The 18,594-nt window shown below is 46.5% G+C and overlaps 7 protein-coding genes across 7 annotated transcripts; all 7 read right to left on the bottom strand.

Annotated features, from left to right (window-relative positions):
• Positions 1-1,042: 1,042 nt before the first annotated feature.
• On the bottom strand, positions 1,043-2,485 carry EDB82DRAFT_482033 (methyltransferase domain-containing protein). The gene has a single exon (XM_025732536.2). It carries the CDS (start codon positions 2,448-2,450, stop codon positions 1,074-1,076), a length of 1,377 nt encoding a protein of 458 aa, XP_025591451.1. The 5' UTR covers positions 2,451-2,485; the 3' UTR covers positions 1,043-1,073.
• Positions 2,486-3,487: 1,002 nt separating this feature from the next.
• Positions 3,488-5,721, bottom strand: EDB82DRAFT_469639 (flavin-containing amine oxidoreductase; the record flags this gene model as incomplete). The annotated part of the gene is made up of 5 exons (XM_065607928.1): positions 3,488-3,490; positions 3,542-3,606; positions 3,656-3,749; positions 3,800-5,307; positions 5,349-5,721. The coding sequence occupies 5 exons, from the start codon at positions 5,719-5,721 to the stop codon at positions 3,488-3,490; spliced, it is 2,043 nt and encodes a 680-aa protein (XP_065465194.1).
• A 971-nt stretch (positions 5,722-6,692) lies between these two features.
• Positions 6,693-8,224, bottom strand: EDB82DRAFT_469638 (uncharacterized protein; the record flags this gene model as incomplete). The annotated part of the gene is made up of 2 exons (XM_025732538.1): positions 6,693-7,208; positions 7,256-8,224. The coding sequence occupies 2 exons, from the start codon at positions 8,222-8,224 to the stop codon at positions 6,693-6,695; spliced, it is 1,485 nt and encodes a 494-aa protein (XP_025591453.1).
• A 457-nt stretch (positions 8,225-8,681) lies between these two features.
• EDB82DRAFT_549122 (major facilitator superfamily domain-containing protein) lies at positions 8,682-10,836 on the bottom strand (the record flags this gene model as incomplete). Its single annotated transcript, XM_065609542.1, has 7 exons — positions 10,513-10,836; positions 10,399-10,458; positions 10,285-10,360; positions 9,944-10,235; positions 9,132-9,896; positions 8,979-9,083; positions 8,682-8,927 (listed from the first exon to the last, which is right to left on the bottom strand). Exons 1-7 carry the CDS (start codon positions 10,556-10,558, stop codon positions 8,682-8,684), a joined length of 1,590 nt encoding a protein of 529 aa, XP_065465193.1. The 5' UTR covers positions 10,559-10,836.
• A 77-nt stretch (positions 10,837-10,913) lies between these two features.
• EDB82DRAFT_469636 (uncharacterized protein) lies at positions 10,914-12,496 on the bottom strand (the record flags this gene model as incomplete). The annotated part of the gene is made up of 4 exons (XM_065607927.1): positions 10,914-11,517; positions 11,629-11,672; positions 11,723-11,880; positions 12,037-12,496. The coding sequence occupies 4 exons, from the start codon at positions 12,494-12,496 to the stop codon at positions 10,914-10,916; spliced, it is 1,266 nt and encodes a 421-aa protein (XP_065465192.1).
• Positions 12,497-12,922: 426 nt separating this feature from the next.
• EDB82DRAFT_896 (uncharacterized protein) lies at positions 12,923-14,057 on the bottom strand. The gene is made up of 4 exons (XM_025732541.2): positions 13,893-14,057; positions 13,711-13,833; positions 13,561-13,653; positions 12,923-13,503 (listed from the first exon to the last, which is right to left on the bottom strand). Exons 1-4 carry the CDS (start codon positions 13,947-13,949, stop codon positions 13,129-13,131), a joined length of 648 nt encoding a protein of 215 aa, XP_025591456.1. The 5' UTR covers positions 13,950-14,057; the 3' UTR covers positions 12,923-13,128.
• A 3,386-nt stretch (positions 14,058-17,443) lies between these two features.
• Positions 17,444-18,073, bottom strand: EDB82DRAFT_518867 (uncharacterized protein; the record flags this gene model as incomplete). Its single annotated transcript, XM_025732544.1, has 1 exon — positions 17,444-18,073. The coding sequence occupies one exon, from the start codon at positions 18,071-18,073 to the stop codon at positions 17,444-17,446; it is 630 nt and encodes a 209-aa protein (XP_025591458.1).
• Between the last annotated feature and the right edge of the window lie 521 nt (positions 18,074-18,594).

Here is an 18,594-nt window from a genome sequence, read left to right as displayed (position 1 = left end):
TCCTCATCAGAGTGGACATTGAAGGAGCCATATAAAAATTTTCGGTCTTCTAAGAGCCGAACGATCCGACGACTGAAATGACGCACATGCGATTTTGGTGTTCCCTTCATAAACAGCATGACTGGTTCAGAGTTCACCAGTTCTGACATGCGGGCAATAAGAGCTTCTTGTGATTGCCCGGATGAAAGATTCGAAGTGGAGGGCCCGGAAGTATGGGTATGTGGCATGTGAGACAAAAAAAGCATCGGACTTGGGAGTTAGTTGAGTAGCTATTGACATGACTGTGCGGTATGATCATATAGATTGCAAGTGAGTGTTGAGTTTAGGGTGGAATTTCGTAAGTGTTGACGTGATTAAAGTAAATATGTCCAGACAGGTCGAATCTTCTGATGACACCCCTCTTGTAAAAGTGAATCTATTATCTCATGGCGCATGCCTGCCGTCATCACGCAGAACGGTTTGATCTTTTTTTTACTGATCGTGTATTCCAGTCAGAATGTCTCACCTATGCAGACGTCATTATTCTACGTCCGAATTCTGTGTGGCCTGCCAGTACTGAAATTCCTGTCTGATGCGCGCTCTAACGTATAAGATACCAAGAAGTGAGAACGACAAGATTAGATGGACAGAAGCATCCTGCAAATTCTCATGTTTCAAAAACAACCATAAGAAAAAAAACATTAAACCTGGAATACAACATAACACAATATAAACATCTAGTCTGAAACCAGGCTTCTTTTCTCCCGCGATGATACCATAGAATCTACGTCTTTTACCCCAATAAAACTGCCAAGTTCTTTCTTTTGCGGGATCCTGTCCACCACATTGCACTCGTTATAGATTCTCTGGCTAGTTACTAAATCAGCCTCAGTGTAAATTCTTTTTTAGATGTGATGGTAAAACTCAATTATATCGTTAACTAAAATAGGAATACTATGATACAGAATTCACTTCATAATAATTTATACTTTATTATTTAAAAATAACCTAAGAAGTATTATTTTATTTTCAATACTTAATAATACTTTATATTGTATAAGTTACCGTAGTTAAGCTAATAGTAAAGTATATATCTATCTCTTATTAGATATAAGCATTAAATTCCGTGGTGATATTTCATAATTAAAGATCGGTACAATATCAACATATTGCCCACCATTTTCCGTTAGGAAAAAGTACCGATCAAGAGCAATTACGCTCTCGACAACCTTGCAGCAGAGGACACTGAGCGTCCAGAGAATCGCCACTTTGCCTTCATATCCCCGATACCTTTCCTCATAAGCTACCAGGTCAGCATCGCTGATTTTGCTCTCGTCAACTTTGAGGTACCTCATTACTCTGCGTGCAAACGCATTGAAGCTAGCCATATCTCCGTTCAGCACACCCCACGTCGGTCTTTCCTCCCTGTCAAGTTCTATTCCTCTATCGTACAAGATCTTCTCCAACAAGGCTCGGTAGAAGCGCCTTTTGGAGTACACCGACTCTTGTTTGCTCGGATTCGCCCTTTCCCAGTTGTTTGGCGCCTGGCAACCCGTCATAAGCGCCGTAGCACTCAAGGAGACGTTTTTGTCTTGCATTCTTGCACTGATGGGAAATCCATTAGGATAATTGGCAGAACGGGGGACGATGTGATTGTAACAGCATCCAACGACGCCCAGACACACAATGAACGGGACAGTGGTAAAGTACCGTAGCATATGCTCAGAGAGATTCCCGCACGCGTGGAGGCCGACGAGCATGCACCTCTTCCCTCCGGCCCAGGCAGCTATCTCATCTGTCAAAGGTGGCGTGCCGTCGATGTAGCGCCGCATGTGTTGAATTCTGGTTTCAGGAATGCCAAGACTACCTGCGCAGGCTTTTGAGGCTGCGATCTGAGACTCACTACCGTCGATGGCTAGCACGTGTAGTTCTGGAAAGAGGTAGGCTAGGGAGATTGAGAGGTACCCTTGGCCCGAGCCCATGTCAATGACGTGGGTTATGTTATTGGTTTGGCACACGCTGTGGATGTATGCTGCGGCTGTAGATACTTCTACAATTTTTTTGGTCTTCATGCGACTTGTTAGAATATCTGGGAGGGTTATGACTTTGCCAGGTCGCTGATCTCGCGGGAGGGCGAGTGACTGGATGCTCTCGAGCCACTTAGACAGTGACTCTGGCCGGTCTGGGAGGGGTTGAAGTCGCTGGACTTGATCTATGTCGTCATTCGCCACGGTTGAAGGTCCCATCTCTTCGATACTGTCTATCAAGTCTTGCTGGGCTACGCGATGATCTGGAAACGATGCCCACCAGGATGTCCAGTCACTGGGTAGGGCGTCCCAGGCATTGTAGATAAGTGAGTCGTTGACGTGGATGCCCCCAGTAATCTGGCGGACTAGGGGCTTGTCAATGAATTCGATAATATCTTTCGCATATTTGTCGATGCTGTTGTATCGCTTCGGTAAGGTAGGCATATTTTCGGGTTCGTGTTGTTTTTTCGATATCGTCTTGCTGAAGAGTTTAGGGTTAATGAAAAGTGAGTATAGAACACTTTCCTGCGTGGAAGCGGTATAGGTCGGCAGAATCTGAGAGGGACTAACGGGACAGAGGAGACGTAAAGTAGCCTTGGACAAACCATCAACAGGTTACGTATGAGCAAACGGGGGAGCCATTCTTTCAATCACCTCTCACTACGACAGCAATCCAAGAGGTATTATTTTAACGTGCCAGGATGTCGAAATGAGGGAAAGACGAAAGTGATCCAATGGTAGAGACAATTGTCTAAGAGCTACGCCCGCATGTCCGCGAAACTTGAGGGTTGGCTCCCGCTTGAGAATTGGCTTCTTGCGGGGTTTTAAAAAAGAAACGAACGATGTTCTGCATGTGCTCCAACCAGACGGAGACTAGTTGAAGTGAGATTTCGTTTGGTGGTGGTGACATGATACGAATGCGCAAGACGAAACCCTATTTGACGTTTTAATGGGCCTGCCGGCCTTCTTTAAATAGATGCCAAGATGTCCCTTAGATGCTCGAGCCATGTTATTTAGATACAACGATGGGTGTATGGCCTTTCGTAAGTTTATACTACCTTGCTATACTTTAATATAGCTAGCTTTCTTAGCGTATAGCTGAAATGTTAATCTTCATGGTCTTAGGGTTTAAGAATAATGAGTCTACAGAGTAAAGTTTAAGGAATATAAACTAACTTAATTATTTACTTTATATATTCCCTGCGCTCAATATTCCTTATACTACAAAACTTTCTTTTCTTAATTATACTTTTTAATTATAATAAGTAAGTTAATTATAATTATTTTAATGATTTATCTAGAATTAATATATTTAATCATAAGTAATATATCTTATAAATTAAATTAAAGTTATAAATTAACTAAATCTTTAAATGTTTTTCATTTTTAAAGACTATCTATATTTAATAGATACTATCTAATATATAATATAGTAGCTTATCCCCCACTGGTTATATCTTCATTTCAGACTGCTAATGTATTTACTAGGAAGAAGTGTTAGTAATTGATAAGGCGAGGAAGAAAAGTGAGCTTACCACTTCGATCCACCTTGCCATCCACTTGTTAACAGCTTGTTTCGCCTCATCAACGAGACCCAATTCTGTTACATCATTAGCAACATGTCATATCATCACTGGTGTACGTCGTACCTAGCAGGAGCTGGACTGCACCACGAATCCCTGAGTCCAGCGCAGATGCAATCCAAGCATGAGTGTAAGATGTGTGCTCTCCCACGAAGATCATCTGAAAGACAATTTTAGTCAGGCCGAGCTTATAATCTGGAAGCTTCTTACCTTGTCGTATGTCTTGAAGTACTCGGGTATGTAAAGTTGATGCTGTCCCGCAGTTGGACTGGCCCAGCTTCCAGATTGCAGAGGATCCAAGGCCCAGCATTTTCTGTTGAACTTGCCGGTGTAAAGTTCCCTGATAGATTCGCCGTGGATATCAACCATTGCATCAAAGACCATCTGAACGTGCTCCTTCTCTGTCATACTGGCCAATCGATAACCCATGTCTCCACTTTGATAACTAGCCAGAATAGTAGCAGGACCAGTGCCGTTGATGTTGTAAGATGGGTAGCAGATTGATCCGATGCCGGGGATGTCACTAGTGGTACTACAGCCTCCAATGATGGGGTTCTCATAGTGCTCCCAGAAACGCTCAGAGAATTCAAGCGCGACTTTGCAGGCGGATCCGTAGTTAAGACCCTTAATGGCGTTGGAGATAGTCGCTGGAAGACGAGGAAGACGCCAGCGTCGGACGACAGAGAAGGGCACTGCAATGACGGCGTAGTCAAACGTCGAGTCTTGGAACTCTGTGTCGTTGTACTCCTTTCGCCATTGAAGTGTGACCTTATCATCAGAATCGTTATATCGGACACGCTCGATCTTGCGACCCATGGTTGTAATGTTATCGACAAGTGGGTGGAATGACAGAGGAAGTCTGTTGAGACCTCCATCAATTGTTTTGTAGCTCGCAGCCGAGAAATACAAGCCCTCGTAGAGCGTATCCCAGAATGACGTAGCAGACCAGTCACCTAGGACATCGGTGCTGTTAGCACTACCCTTGAGGTAGTTGACCATAAAAGCGTACTCAGACCATTGATCACCTCCAAGTCCATTCAAGCCAGTTTCTAGCCACTGCTTGTGAGCCTTGAACATGTTCTTGGCCATGAGGGTACTGAAGTCAGACCCAGGCATGAAAGAGTCCACCTTTGCCTGCAGATCTTCCGCCTCAAGTCCAGGGTTGCTTGCAACGCCGAGCGAAGCGTTCTTGGAAATCTGGGCGAGTGTTGGGGGCATGCCGTTGGGAAGCTTGAATTCATTCTTGTAAGAGAGACCGTTGGGGTTTGCCTGGATCCAAGGAATGAAATCAACACTGAGGTTCTTATCGTGGTTGTTGATGCCGTTCATCTCGTCAGCAAGTTGAAACACCAACTGATGGTCTGTAATGTTCATGGTCTCGTTGGTCTCGGGGCTCTTGTAGGTTGAGGGAAAGCGCATGGGCCCCATCTCCTGGTAGGAGTAGTCAAAGGGACCACCTGTGAGGTACTCTGTGTGTACTCGACCGCCAAGACGGTGACTAGCCTCGATAATGCTGATGTTAGTCATGCCGGCTTGTGAAAGGACCAGATAAGTCATCAGTCCAGACATTCCTGCGCCAACAATGGCGATTTCCTTCGACTTTGCAGCCTCTTCGTCAACGAGAGAAGTGCCAGTCTGGGTCAGGTGAGCAACACCATCAAACCAGGGACCAAGAACATCAAAGCCATTCTCTTCAGTCATGAGAATAGAGTCTAACTCTATCAATACAGATAATTGAGTTGAATACAGAGTGGCTTACCTTCGTCTCGCTTTTGGGGCGCTCTTCGCTTTATCCGCTGAAGTTTCTGGCGCTCACTCCGCCCAACGAGAGCTCCATCGCTTTTCCACGCGGATATGCATCCATTGTCGTTTGTGTTGGTAGGAATCACCCAGGCCAAGCGAGAGACCCTCTCGCTGTCAGTCTCGGCAATGGTGTGGTGAGCGTCAGAGATCGAATCGGCATCACAAGGGCCATAAGTGAAGGACAATGAGCCTTGTGTGGGTTCGTTGAACCTGACGTGGATATTGGCAAGGTGAGATGTGAGTGGCTCTCGAATCTCGAGTTGAACAGGAAGGGAAGAGGCAATTGAGCTACCAACGCTCAAGGCGAGACTTGCAATCGAGTGTTTCATCGTGAATGATTATAATGCAAATTATTCCCCATTCTGTAAGCCATAATATTCTTTCATTCTTACGGATATATATACTGCTACTGTTAAATAACTCATAATCCTTATCCAAGCCAGACACAAGAGAAATCAATTGTCAGAAACTGATAGGCCAGGTACAATACACACTTATCTCCGATTCCGTCCCGATATACCAGGATCCTAAAGACCGGATTCATAGATCTCATGGATATCGGATGTTGAATAAGTCTTATCTGTTATATAGGTTGAAAGGGTGTAGAAGACAGACACATCCCCCACCGTTCTTTCTACTCTCTATCTGGTGGGTAGCAGACTAATTGACCTACCAAGTCTTAGTGTATAAAATAAGTAATCTAAAGAACTATAGTCTACGGGACATAAAGTGATCTACTAATTTCGTCTCTTATGCTTTCAGCGGTTGATCTTTCTGACACGCTGAGGACTCCGTACTTAGCCGGTGGGCTTGGGTTGCATTGTCTTATCATTTTGAGGCGACATAATTCCCCGCGACAGTTCACTAGCATAAAACAATGATCTTGTTCACCGATGGTTCGGGTGGAAACCATGGCATTAGAGGCTAGTCTACAGAAGGTAATCATTCCCTAGGCTAATGACACTAGAAATGGAAGGCACTTTTGTTTCAATTGATAAAACCCCGATAGGTAGAACACATTGAAAAGATAAGCGACGACCCGACCCGACCCATATTGTGACTACCCCACATCGGCGAACCTGGGTGGGTATATCCGGATTAGACAGACAATGATAACGGCAGATAACAACTCAGACGATAAGATACAATGGTGCCGATCTCAGAGACATTGCCAAACATGACATGAACCAGTTGAGGCAGACAAGACCCTCCCATTTCTCTCTTCTTCGACAAAATGACGCTCGCGACCCACCGATCAGTTCGCCATGATACTCCTCCCACCATCTGCGGTCACTCTCTGTCAGACGCGAATCTTCATGCGACTGTTTGCAAGTCTGCGGAACACGATCTGCTCGGAAACATGTGAATGAGAAACGCTGACCATGGCGCTTGGACAAAACAGCAATGCCTCGCCAGTCTTCAAGTCGACAATGTGTGACATAAGGTCAGAGGCATCTGCACCGACACCAGCCAAATGCTTCTGTAAAACAATGAACCAAGCGGGCGATGTGAACCGATGCACAATAACCGTGGAGCAAAGGTCAAGGAGTTTGGGCGAAATCGTGGGCTCCTGTGTGGAAAGAATCACTCTCGTTCCAAGATGACGCTGAAGCCGGATGACGGAAAGAAGTGACTCGGTCAGAGTCTGACTGTCACAGCTTTCCGTCATATACTTGTGTGCCTCGTCAAGAGCCACGATGCGACCGACGGTGCCCTTTTGCTCGAGGAAGAGGCTGAGACAGATGTTGAAGAGGGAGCAGGCCGCCTCGGCGGTGACGCAAGGGCAGGAGAGATCGACGATGGTAAGTTGACCAGCCTAATTGATTTGTTAGAACAATGTCTAAAAGAGTGGTGACAGCATACCTTGAGCGCCCAACTGATACCTTGACCCGCGGATCTGAACTTGGTGGAGGTTTGAGCCGGAACCATGAAACTCTCCAGAGTTTCCAGTCGCTGTTGTAAAGGGACCATCTGGCCCTCTTTCAGATCTTCTCTGCTGACCAGCGCTTTGAAGTCAGTGTAATCAAACGTCGAGTTGTTCGATTGTTGTTTAATTCTCATGTCGCGCAAAATGCGACTCACGACGTGAAGGTACAGGGGAAGGCTGCCTCCTTTGACAGAGCTGACCGCCATCAAGTCCAGCATTCTCTGGGTGTTCAAGTCGGCTTGGTTGATGCGTAGCCTTTCGACGGCCACATTGGGAAGGCCACTGTAAATGCGCTGTGGAAATGAGTGAGCGGATGTGTTGTAACTGACGGGCGGGGAAAATACCTTGATGTTGAAATAGTTTGACGGTGCGCAGAGGACTCGCACACTCACTCCCTGGTGACTGGAGAGGAATGCTGCCTCACAAGGCATACCTCCAGTGTTGGAAATGAAGGTATCGTAGTGGAATACGAGCCCAGAGAGAGGTCGCGGGAGCTGGTTCGCGGGGCAAGGCAGGAGGCAGTTCTCCAGGATGGTACTCAGAGTGTGACTCTTGCCTGAGCCTTGGCTGCCACAGATGAAGGTGCTCGTCGGGTCGGCCACGTTGTAGAAAACACGAGATTTCAGTGCGTCGCGAGGGTTGAAGGGCTGCAACGGCCCAACTGCGATGTCGGAAGCCAACAGACCGTATTGGGGCGGGCGGTTGGCTTCAGGAAGCTCTTGCATCACTTCCGCGGTGATAATGGGGACTGAGCCAGAGATCATCGTCCTGGGAAGATTATCCTCAAGAAGCTGTAGGTGAGCGTTTGCCTCGCTCTGATCAGGCACAGCGCCCGTGTTGGAGACCAGGTGCGAGAACATATTCGGAGCGGGTGCGCCCACGGGAGTGCGGAGGTTCGAGAACATGACGGCTGCGGTAGAGGCAGATCAAGAGGAGTGAAGGTGAGAGAATGAGTTTACAGATGACGACAATGTCTGAGTAAATAGAGCGGTGCTGCGGCGTGGGTGAGATGCGCTGTGAATCACGGGCGGAGCTTGGAGAAGGCGTGTTTGTTCTGGAGAGGGCGACAATAATTAAATGCGGGGTAACTGGCTACTATTATTTCTGAAATGCATTCTCTATCTCTGCTGTCTGTTGTTGCGTAAATAAAGATGCGTTGACAATTTGTTCAAGGAAAAAGGTCATGGTCTGGGTGGCAAAAGGCCTTGGCTCTGGTACAGCTGGCAGGCACTGCTATTACCTTAGAACATAACATGCCCCTAAAACGGCATCAGTAAACACAGAGTAACTGTAAATGATAGAATAAGGCAATTTGCACGAGCACTGACACGGGACTGCGTTTAATAACAACCCCATCTTCAATTAGTGCCTTGTTGCACCCTTCAGTTGTACTACAGACTCAAACATCTTCCACATGTTTTGTCGAATGCGTCGCCCGCAAATGATACAAGGAATAAACAGTAGGCAAGTAAGTGTGGCTACACATCCACTGATGATATACAACTTAGTGACGCCAATAGACTCTGTCCAACTGACGATGCCGAACGGAACTCCGATAGAGGGAAGATTGCGAATGAAGGTTACCGAGATAAAGGCCTCAGCAGTGAGCTGGTCTCATTGTTAGAACCCGGCACTAGGTCGATTAGTGGATAGACTTACATTTTGGTAGATGTCGATAATAATAGTGCATGAGATATCAATCATGGATGCCATCCCGAAGCCAAAAAGCGCACCGCCAATGCTTGGGTAAATCCAGTGCCAACCCTACACCTGTTAGTAAGCGCTCCAATACTTTAACCAGGAAAAGCATACCTTATCAGCAGAAACTCCAAAGAGTATCAATCCACCTCCCATGAGCAAAGCAGGGAGAAGAAGGATGTACAATCGCATCTCTGGTTCGAATATGCCCTTGTTTCGTCTGGCCAGCTTGACAACGACCCAATCTCCGAGCAAACCACCGTAAAGGCTCCCAAGAATATTTCCAACAAACGGACCTAATGACATCAATCCTACGCCGGCTGTGTTGAAGTTGTATGGGGGAGCGGCAAAGACCATAGAGATAGTCGTGGTAAGCAATATAAGAAAGGCCACACAGCTGGCGACTTGAAGAGCCGAGAAGATGACATGTGGAAAGAGGAACATCTTCAGCGGTACTAGGTAGTTCCTCCACAAGGGCTCATCAGTGCGAGTGATGAGACGTATCCGTTGTCGATAAGAGAGCCTGTTTGGTTGGTCCTCAGAAACCACATCAGAGTTGTGAAGATGGCCTGAGATAGCCATGTCATCCTTCGTACATTTCGGCTCGTTGCACGGTGAAGTAGGTGTACCAAGCTGGCTGGAATCATTTCGTGCCTGCCCAATGGATACAGGTATGAACTTAGTCTCCTCAAAGCAAAAGACAAACAGAAAGAACAGAACACTGAGCACAATTCCCGTGGTGTAGTAAGTCCATCGCCAGTCTTGGGCTTCGGCTTGAAAGCCGACAAAAGAAGGACAAACAAATTGACCAAACATCACAGCGATGATGTATAAGCCGTTTGCAGTACCGCGCTGGTGTACGAAAAAGAGGTCTGCGATCTGCACCTTGTCAGTGTCTGAGTATGAATATTCGATATTCTACTTACTGTGATCTCTGAGATGGTCTCGTTGACGGACCCGGCAAGACCTGACAAGAAATTGGTGATGTACATCTCCTCCACAGTGTGCATGTAGCCACTCCACCATGACACCCCAGCCATGAGACCGGTGGAAAAGATGTAGCATGGACGCGAGCCGTATTTCCTGGCGAGGGGGATGAAGAGAAAACTTCCGAGTGCTAACCCTGCAGCGTTGAAGGCGACACCGTAGTTGAGCTCATCGTAGGTTACGTCCATGTCGACTATCATTTGTTGCCAGAGGACGATCTGCATGACAATTCTGGTGACTGTGAGTAATCGCGTGATATTGGGACTGTTGGTTTGCGTACGCTGAGAAGAATGCCACGGTGACAGCAAGGACGAGGGTGAAGTTCCATGCTTTTCGTAGTTTGCTCCAGTTCTTTGCTTTTGTTATTACGAGTCTTGGATGAGGCACAGGTAACTAATCAGAGGATCGTTGGGGTCCTGCGAGGGTGTCGGTACAAGAACGATTTCAGAGTGACCTGGACTCCATCAGTCAGAGATATTGATGCTGTGAGTATTGAGATGATACTCACTTAGAAGACGAGATGTCCCTGGTGGGAAGCTCAACTCGCTGTCCATCTTGGTGGCGACTGTGAGGAAAATGGAGATCCGTGGCGATGATGTAAGTCCTACCAGCCTGGGGAAGAAGCAGGCGTTGCTGGACAGAGTGCAATCATCGAGGGTATCTGGAATTTATAGCAATCAACCATGTCATGCCGTAACCGGCTTGACCGATAGAGGTTATCTTTCAAGTCACAAACCCTGGACGGATCTCCCCTAACATCGGTATTTTGCGGGGTAAACCCCAGCTAAACCCCGGAACTAGAGCTGATCAAGGAGGTCCATCCACAGGAGGGTATCCAGATTTTGAAGTTGGAGATAAGCCTCGACGATTCCCATTGGTGCGTGTCGACCATCCTAAAGTGGAATGGTGTCAAAACAGGGAGAGTTCAACGCCGCGTTGTTGAGCTTGTTTATCGAGATCAACATCATTATCCCCTCTGTCCATCGCATTATCCAGGATTTCTTCGAGAATTAGCGCATTTGGCGTGTCGCGGTATGCATCGCAGAGTTCGGCATATTTGCGCAGTGCTTTTAGCCAAGATGGTCTTTGTCGGAGTATCGATACTTCAAGACGAGCTGCTGTGTAAGGATACAAAATACTGTTGGTGGCCAGGATGTGACGGTATTCTTCCCGATGACGAGTTTCGTACAGGGCATCTAGTGTTGCTACCAGGCGACAAACAAGTACTTCGTTCGTCGGCGATGAATTGCTGATGTGATTTTGGCGACGACTCAGTAGGATGCCAGCTAGACGAAAGGCTTCCCAAAGGTGACAGTGCGGAACAGAACCTTCGTGCCCTGGCCACGCGGCAAATTCCTCCTCCGCTGTCGGAATTCCGATACGAGCGATTATATCGAGTAAACTGCGAGGTATACCAGAAATGCTCTCCACTCCACCAACCAAACCTTCTGGTGTGGCTGCTTGTCCTGCCCTGAGATAACCCCAGATACTAAGCGTGGGCGTGTCACGACCTCTAACGAAAGTAGGTATATCCATTATAGCCATTGCTTCTAGGGAGAAGCGATATCCCATGTCTGCTATTCGATGTGCATTTTCGGCACCAGGGAAAAGGCCGTATACTCACATCATGTGGTTTAGGTGGTTAGTCCATGGAATCCCCTGGAACAGCTATCACATTTTTAGCACCCTTCTTTCTAGCCATGGCTGGACATACCCACATGCAGCGTACATAAAAATGTTCCCGCGTTGATTAATCCCGAGTCCAGAGTCCCGTTGTACCCACTCAACTGTTCCCGGAAAAGACGCAAACTCTGATCGCACAATTCGTGGAACAACGGTGGCGGATTCCGGGGACTTGAGATGTACAAATATGTAGCTATCAGGCTGAGGTAGAGTGGCTCATTCTGGAGGGCAAGTTGTTTGAGTTCTTGTCAGAATGGATCATCTGTAGAAGTGGAATAGAACAAAAAGACAGTCCGTTGAAAAACTGAGACAATTAGTTTGACTTGATTCTTTAATTAGTTTGACTTACACCGCTCGAGTAGTTCTTGTTCTTCCAGACTCTTCAACTGAAACCAATCGGACTCTGTGTTGTTGACGGAATAAGATTCCATATCAAGTGGCGAATTTTGGTAATCTGATAGATAGTCAACGGATTCCTCTGTCGCAGCTACCAATTGAGTGGTTTGAAGCTGCCTAAAAGATGTTGCAAAATTATCTGTCTCAATTTCCTGCTCCTTGGACTCTGACTGAATACCCCCGTCCAGCAACACAGGAAGTGAAGACCCAGTAAGCCGACCTCTAGAGGCGACCCCAACATCCCACTGCAATTTTATAGCGTATCCGTCGCATTCGAGGTTGTGATTCTGGCACTGGAGACATGCCGGTTTAGTCTCGTCGCACTTGCGATGGCGTCGTTTGCATGTTGTGCACCCATTTCTTGAACGTGGCATTGTCACAGTTTGGAATGATAGTAGAAACGATAATGGCATTCTTGAAATTGATAGCGGTTGAGGCGGTCAAAGGTAGCAGAAAGCTCGTTAGTTACCCGGAATGATGCGGGGCGAAGATGTCTCACTCCCTAGTTTCAGCTACAGCGATAACCTTTATCAAATGACAATCGCTTCATACATTCTGTACAGTCTTGGAATTCTGCTTCATTACATGCATCCTGGAATTTCATTTTCGTGGTCTCAACTTTAGTGTTCGTGTACCGAAGATCAATTCCCCGTGCCTCGGGTTAATACTGAGCCGATGGATACAGAAGATCTCTGGACGTAGTATGTGTTTCTAATAGTACAGATCTCTCTAAATGAATAAAATCTCATTATTACAGTCTCATATTTATACACTAAAGTGAGTATATAGTGCATACTGCACCTGCTCGCCAACTTCAGGTTTATCCTCTACTGCCACATCAACGCGCTACTTTATGAACAGTTGAGAAGTTGAAGACGTTAATTGACACGAGGCCTGATAGTGCCTCGGAAGAATATAATCTAATCTAATAGCTCAAAGTGTCCTATTATTGAGGTCCGAGTCTTGGCTCCCCGCGTTAACACGAGGTTGCAATACAACGTTGATCATAGTTATTCACGTAACCATGATGCGACCGATCAGCAAACTAGCAGTTGCTTCTGCCAACAATAACGTTGTACCTGTCAGTGTCGAACTGCTGACCTCGAACGAATTGCGCGCTCCAGCTAGGAGGGCAAGGCCTGACTGTACAAGGAGGGCTGTTGGTTGTCGTTGCACATCGCGCAATAATGTTATCAACATAGTCAGCCAAGTAGCTGCACCTGGGTTGGATGTAGTGGGTGTTGTCGTTGCAAAGCCAGATAGCATCGCCATAAGAACAGGAGATGCGTGCGCACTTGCCAGGCCCACCATCAACACCGCATACACTGGTACCCAAGGAGCGAAGGTACCTTTGCTCGCGTCGGGCCGCTACCACGTCGACATTGCCGCCATTACCACCAACATTGCAAATGATGTTAGACTATGGTATTGGTTAGAATATGCCGCTAAAAGGAATAGCAATCAAGGTATATCTTACTTGGCTGCGTGCTTCAAGTTCGGATGAGGCCTCGGGCTCTTCTTCCACCAACTGGAACTCCGGGTTGATCTCCTGGATCTGAGCGATAATCGACTGAGACTTGGTGTTAGTATAGTTACAGACAGCTAAGAGTGTTGGCAGATGTCTTACCTCAATAGTACCATTCAGAGAAACAGGAGCCTCTCCCTCCTTGATAACACCCTTCCATTGCATGGGAACAACTTCGTAACCCTCCATAGGGGCAGAGACCACCTGAGTACCGTCAGGAAGAGCCTGGAATAGAGTCAGCAAACTGTTGATTGTCTTTTTGAATACTGAAGCGCAAGACTTACAGCAGCAGAGACAGTCACTGCAGCGCAGGAAAGAACGAGGGAGGTAACAGCTTTCATCTTGAGTATTTGTTGATTTGTAGAAAAGTTTGAAGTAAAAGACTAGTGGTTGAGGATTGTGTTGTCGAGTGAGCTGTCGAATGCAAACCAAAGGGAGACAGGCTGTGGTCTTTATAGTTCTCTCAGGTCTCTGCTTTCGAAATTATCCGACCTGCACCTTCCTTTCCTGTGTATATCGGCGAACAACGTGACTGAGACTAAGGTCTGCCAAGGACCCTAGGTTGCTCGCATACTTCGTATGGAGGTTGTATTCATGGGATGAAAACCTCGCATATTCCCTAGCCTTACAGTAAGCTTCCTTTCTACTTGGCGAACTCGTAAATAGACAAAACAATTCCCTTGCACCCCCATCTTGGGGCTAAGCACATTGATCCTTCGGAAGCGCATTGATCCTTCTAAAATAACGGCTATGCTTAAATGAGATAAGAATTACCCGAGGCTGATTAGGGCTGTGAAACGGAGACTTTTTATTGGCGACTGCGGAATATTAATCCACGTCGTCTTATGATAGGGGTCATTTCCCGGGGTATTTAGTTGTCAGCAAATGCGGAGCCCCGGCGAGCGCTAGAGGCACAGCCAGCTGTGCCTCTAGACTTCAACCACGTGATCTTATGGGCACAGTAGCTGTGCCTCTAGATATCCTTATGTAAGCTTGATACAGCATAATGCATACGTAGCCTCAACTCAAACCTTCCAATTCAACGGTTGACATTACAATTGAAGCAAATTGAAGCTATTACACTATTCTGCACTTAAAATGGATCCAGTTAATGTATCAAATTGCTTCCCCGATGATGTCCTCCCACCTGAAGGCGAGTTTCCCTCACGAAAGGACCTCGTCACCGCTATCAACGCCTGGGCCCGAGATCGAGGCTACGCCTTCGTAGTCAAGAACTCTTGGAAGACCCCCAGCGGAAGGACCGGGGTTATCTACACTTGTGATCGAGGCACAAAGCCTGCTTCAACAATAAAGATACGAAAGAGGAATACTACATCACGCTACACAGGATGCCTCTTTTCTGTGATAGCTAAAGAGGAACCCAGTAGGACTGCGTGGTCTCTGAAGTATCGCCCTGATCACAGTCATCATGTACACAACCACGAGCCGAGCAACGCTCTAGCACATCCTACTCATCGTCAGATATCAAGCCCGGATAGATTAATAGTCAGGCAACTGGCGAATGCAGGTGCAACACCAAAGGTTATTACATCACATCTGAGGAATACAACTGGAACACTTGCTACGCAGAAGGATATCTACAACTGCATTGCACAAAGCAAGCGGGAGCTTGTTCAAGGTCAAAGTAACATACATGCCCTTACAACGCAGCTTAAATCCGAGGGCTTCTGGAATCGAATACGCCTTGACGATAGTAGAGTCACGGCAGTGTTATTTGCACATCCAAAGTCTCTTGAATACCTCAAATCCTATCCTGAAGTGCTGATACTAGATTGCACATACAAGACCAATAAATATAACATGCCACTCCTCAATGCCATTGGTGTTGATGCTTGCCAACGGTCTTTCTGTATTGCATTTGCATTCCTCAGTAGCGAGGAAGAAGCTGACTATCAGTGGGTTCCTACACGGTTACGGTCTCTTTATGAGGCCATGACTATAGACCTTCCTTCTATAATACTTACAGACCGATGTCTTGCCTGTATGAATGCCGTAGCTTCTACCTTTCCTCAGTCAGTATCGTTACTATGCTTGTGGCATATCAACAAGGCAGTACTACGGCATTGCATGGATGCATTTACAAAGGACTCGAAAGATCATGAAGGGCAAGAGAAGTGGAAGGAGTTCTACTCCTTGTGGCATGATCTCGTTGCCTCTAGTAACGAAGATATATACTATCAGAAGCTTGGTGAATTCAAGAAGAAGTATCTACCTGACTACATAAGTCAGATTGGCTATATCACGGAGACCTGGCTAGATCTCTACAAGGATAGATTCGTCAAGGCCTGGGTCGATCAACACCTTCATTTCAACCAATTCGTCACATCACGATGCGAGGGTATTCATCAACTGATCAAATCATATCTCAAGACTTCCCAGCTTAACCTCTTTGAGGCATGGAGACATATCAAGCTAGTTATAATGAATCAGTTGGCTGAGCTTGATAGCAATCGGGCAAAACAGCAGGCTAGCTTTCCTTTGAAGCTATCCGGGTCAATATACGGCAACATCCGTGGTTGGATATCACACGAGGCCCTTCGGCTTGTTGAGTCCCAAAGATCTCGGTTGTTGCATGAGCTTCCCTCCTGCACGGGCTCGTTCAACAGAACTCTTGGGTTGCCATGTGCTCATACGATTCAGCCCTTAATACATGGTAATCAGCCGTTACAGATATATCATTTCCACTCGCATTAGCGAATTCAACGCAACGGCAACCCTCAACTTCTTATTGAGCCGACTATACAGTCCAGTCACCTTCAGGCCACATCGGTGTTACCCGTGGCAAGCACACAGCGCGAGCCCTGTGCATTTGAGGCTGTTGAGTATACATTACGACCTCAAACTCGGGCACCGCCTACATGCACAAAGTGTCATCAGTCAGGTCATACAAGGAAGTCAAAAGTGTGCCCTCTACAGTGGGATCATATCTCAGAGACTCCCACTCAGGACTCTGCAACCGTTCCTCCTACTCAGGACCCTGTAACAGTTGCCCCTACTCAGACCTCTATAACAGTTCATACTGTAACACATACAGTATCGAGATCAACAACACGCTCGTTATCCCCAACTAGCTCTGCAGGGGTCACGGGAGTACATACAACAACGGAGACAACAATAGAGACAACGACTCACAAAACAACCGTTACTACGACTTCTCCAGTAGCCGGGCTATTAACAGTTGCTGCACAAAGTGAGGCTGATACATTGAGCTATGATGATGCCCGTGCTATCTATCAACGCTACAAGGCAGATCGAGAAGCGTGGTATGCCGCACAACCTCAGGGGGCATTGAAGACCAACCAACAGTACCGTAAAGCTATGAAGCTGCCCCAGCGTTATAGCAAGGCTGAATATGACTGGTGCCTCGATTGGAAGCAAATGGGTCGCCAATGTAGGATAGGAAGAAGTATTCGAGATTGGACTAAGGAAGAAATGATGAGCTATCTTGACTTCGATAAGGCTGAGACTGAACGGGTCAATAGGAACGTTGAAAAGGAGCTAAAGGCACGGCCTTTTACGACTTATCGTGGATCTGATTATGTATGGAAGGCGGCAGCCCGGGATCATGAGGATCAGCAGCGGGTATACCAACATCGGAACCCCCATATCTAAATTGGGTTGCAATCGGTCAATAGATATATTATATATATTATTCGAAAGCTTAGAAAAAGGGCTATTTCAGAGTACTATATCTATTATATTACGAGCTAGATTTATAGAACTGTCCTGAAGTTATAATAATCTTTGCACTGGGTGTGATTTTTTTATACTATTGAGCAAGCAAAATCACTGAAAACTGTACTATGCCCCTGACTTAATTCCTTCCTTGCCAAACCCACTGTGCATTTCCATTTTGATCTACATGAACAACCGATATCCCTGTGTTTTGAAGAGCCTGAATAACAGGCTGATAGGTAGTCATACCTACTGCTGGGGTAGGCCAATTAACACCAGGGACTGCAAGCTGCTGGCTACGATAGTGCTGATCATAGTTAACAAGCATATTATGATTCCATTGAGGCCCGAGATCTGCTTGTGATTGCTCTCTAGCACGGTGCTGAAGTCGATCATACCAGTAGCCAATATGCCATTCCCCCTCAACTTGATATCCATAGGGCCGTTGGATCACATTAACTGGTTGCCCCGGTGGAGGGTATGAAGTGCTCTGGGCAGCAACAAGAGCTTGAGGATTCTGTTGCTGCAAAGCAGTGTTACTAGTGGCATCACCGGGCCTCGTGTGCGTAAGCCAGAAGTCCAACTGGAGGTTGGGGGGATCGTTGCGAGTATTCATAGGAGCCGGCCGTTGAGGGATAGCTTGGCTATTGATAGGGATAGACTGCAGAACATAGTTCACAGGAGGAGCAGTTGTTGCAGGCGTTGCTGAACCATCAGTTCGAACAACAAAGGGAGGAGGGTTCTGATGACGGCGGCTGTTGGGGTTCATGATGATTGTTTATACTATTTGAGTGTTATAGATGCTTGATACGAGAGGAATAGTTACTATAAGGGCCGAAGAACACTCAGGTTATATACTTGAAAGCGTGTTCTGATTCATTGTGTTAATACTAGTGTTGGTATGTTATCCGCTACACAAGAGGAAGCGTGAGTCATGTTTATCTATCTTCAATGCATCACATAGCTAGAAATACAGTAAATTGGATGTGAATAGCCTCACAACATCACATCACTTACACATATCAAGCTTACATAAGGATATCTAGAGGCACAGCTACTGTGCCCATAAGATCACGTGGTTGAAGTCTAGAGGCACAGCTGGCTGTGCCTCTAGCGCTCGCCCGGAGCCCCGTGATTAGTTAGTGGAGCTTCTTGTCACGTAGAAGGCTACTTGGTTAATTAAAAACGCTCACCGCATCCTACCCTGAGTGACATTTGATGTAGGTAATCCTCAAAGTCTAATAGATGTAATTTACATAGCCCTATTGTTTAACAAATGAGTTGCCTACT

Source organism: Fusarium venenatum (assembly GCF_020744135.1).
Source record: "Fusarium venenatum strain MPI-CAGE-CH-0201 chromosome Unknown EDB82scaffold_1, whole genome shotgun sequence".
Taxonomy (NCBI): Eukaryota; Fungi; Ascomycota; class Sordariomycetes; order Hypocreales; family Nectriaceae; genus Fusarium; species Fusarium venenatum.
Note: the sequence above shows the minus strand (reverse complement) of the source record. Positions and strands in the feature narration are given on the sequence as shown.

Coding starts and splice junctions, on each gene's coding strand:
- EDB82DRAFT_896 (XM_025732541.2), bottom strand. CDS start 13,949: ATGAAAGCTGTTACCTCCCTCGTTCTTTCCTGCGCTGCAGTGACTGTC. Junction 13,834..13,892: donor CAGTGACTGTCTCTGCTGCT/GTAAGTCTTGCG, acceptor ACTCTATTCCAG/GCTCTTCCTGACGGTACTCA. Junction 13,504..13,560: donor AACTTGAAGCACGCAGCCAA/GTAAGATATACC, acceptor CCAATACCATAG/TCTAACATCATTTGCAATGT.
- EDB82DRAFT_482033 (XM_025732536.2), bottom strand. CDS start 2,450: ATGCCTACCTTACCGAAGCGATACAACAGCATCGACAAATATGCGAAA.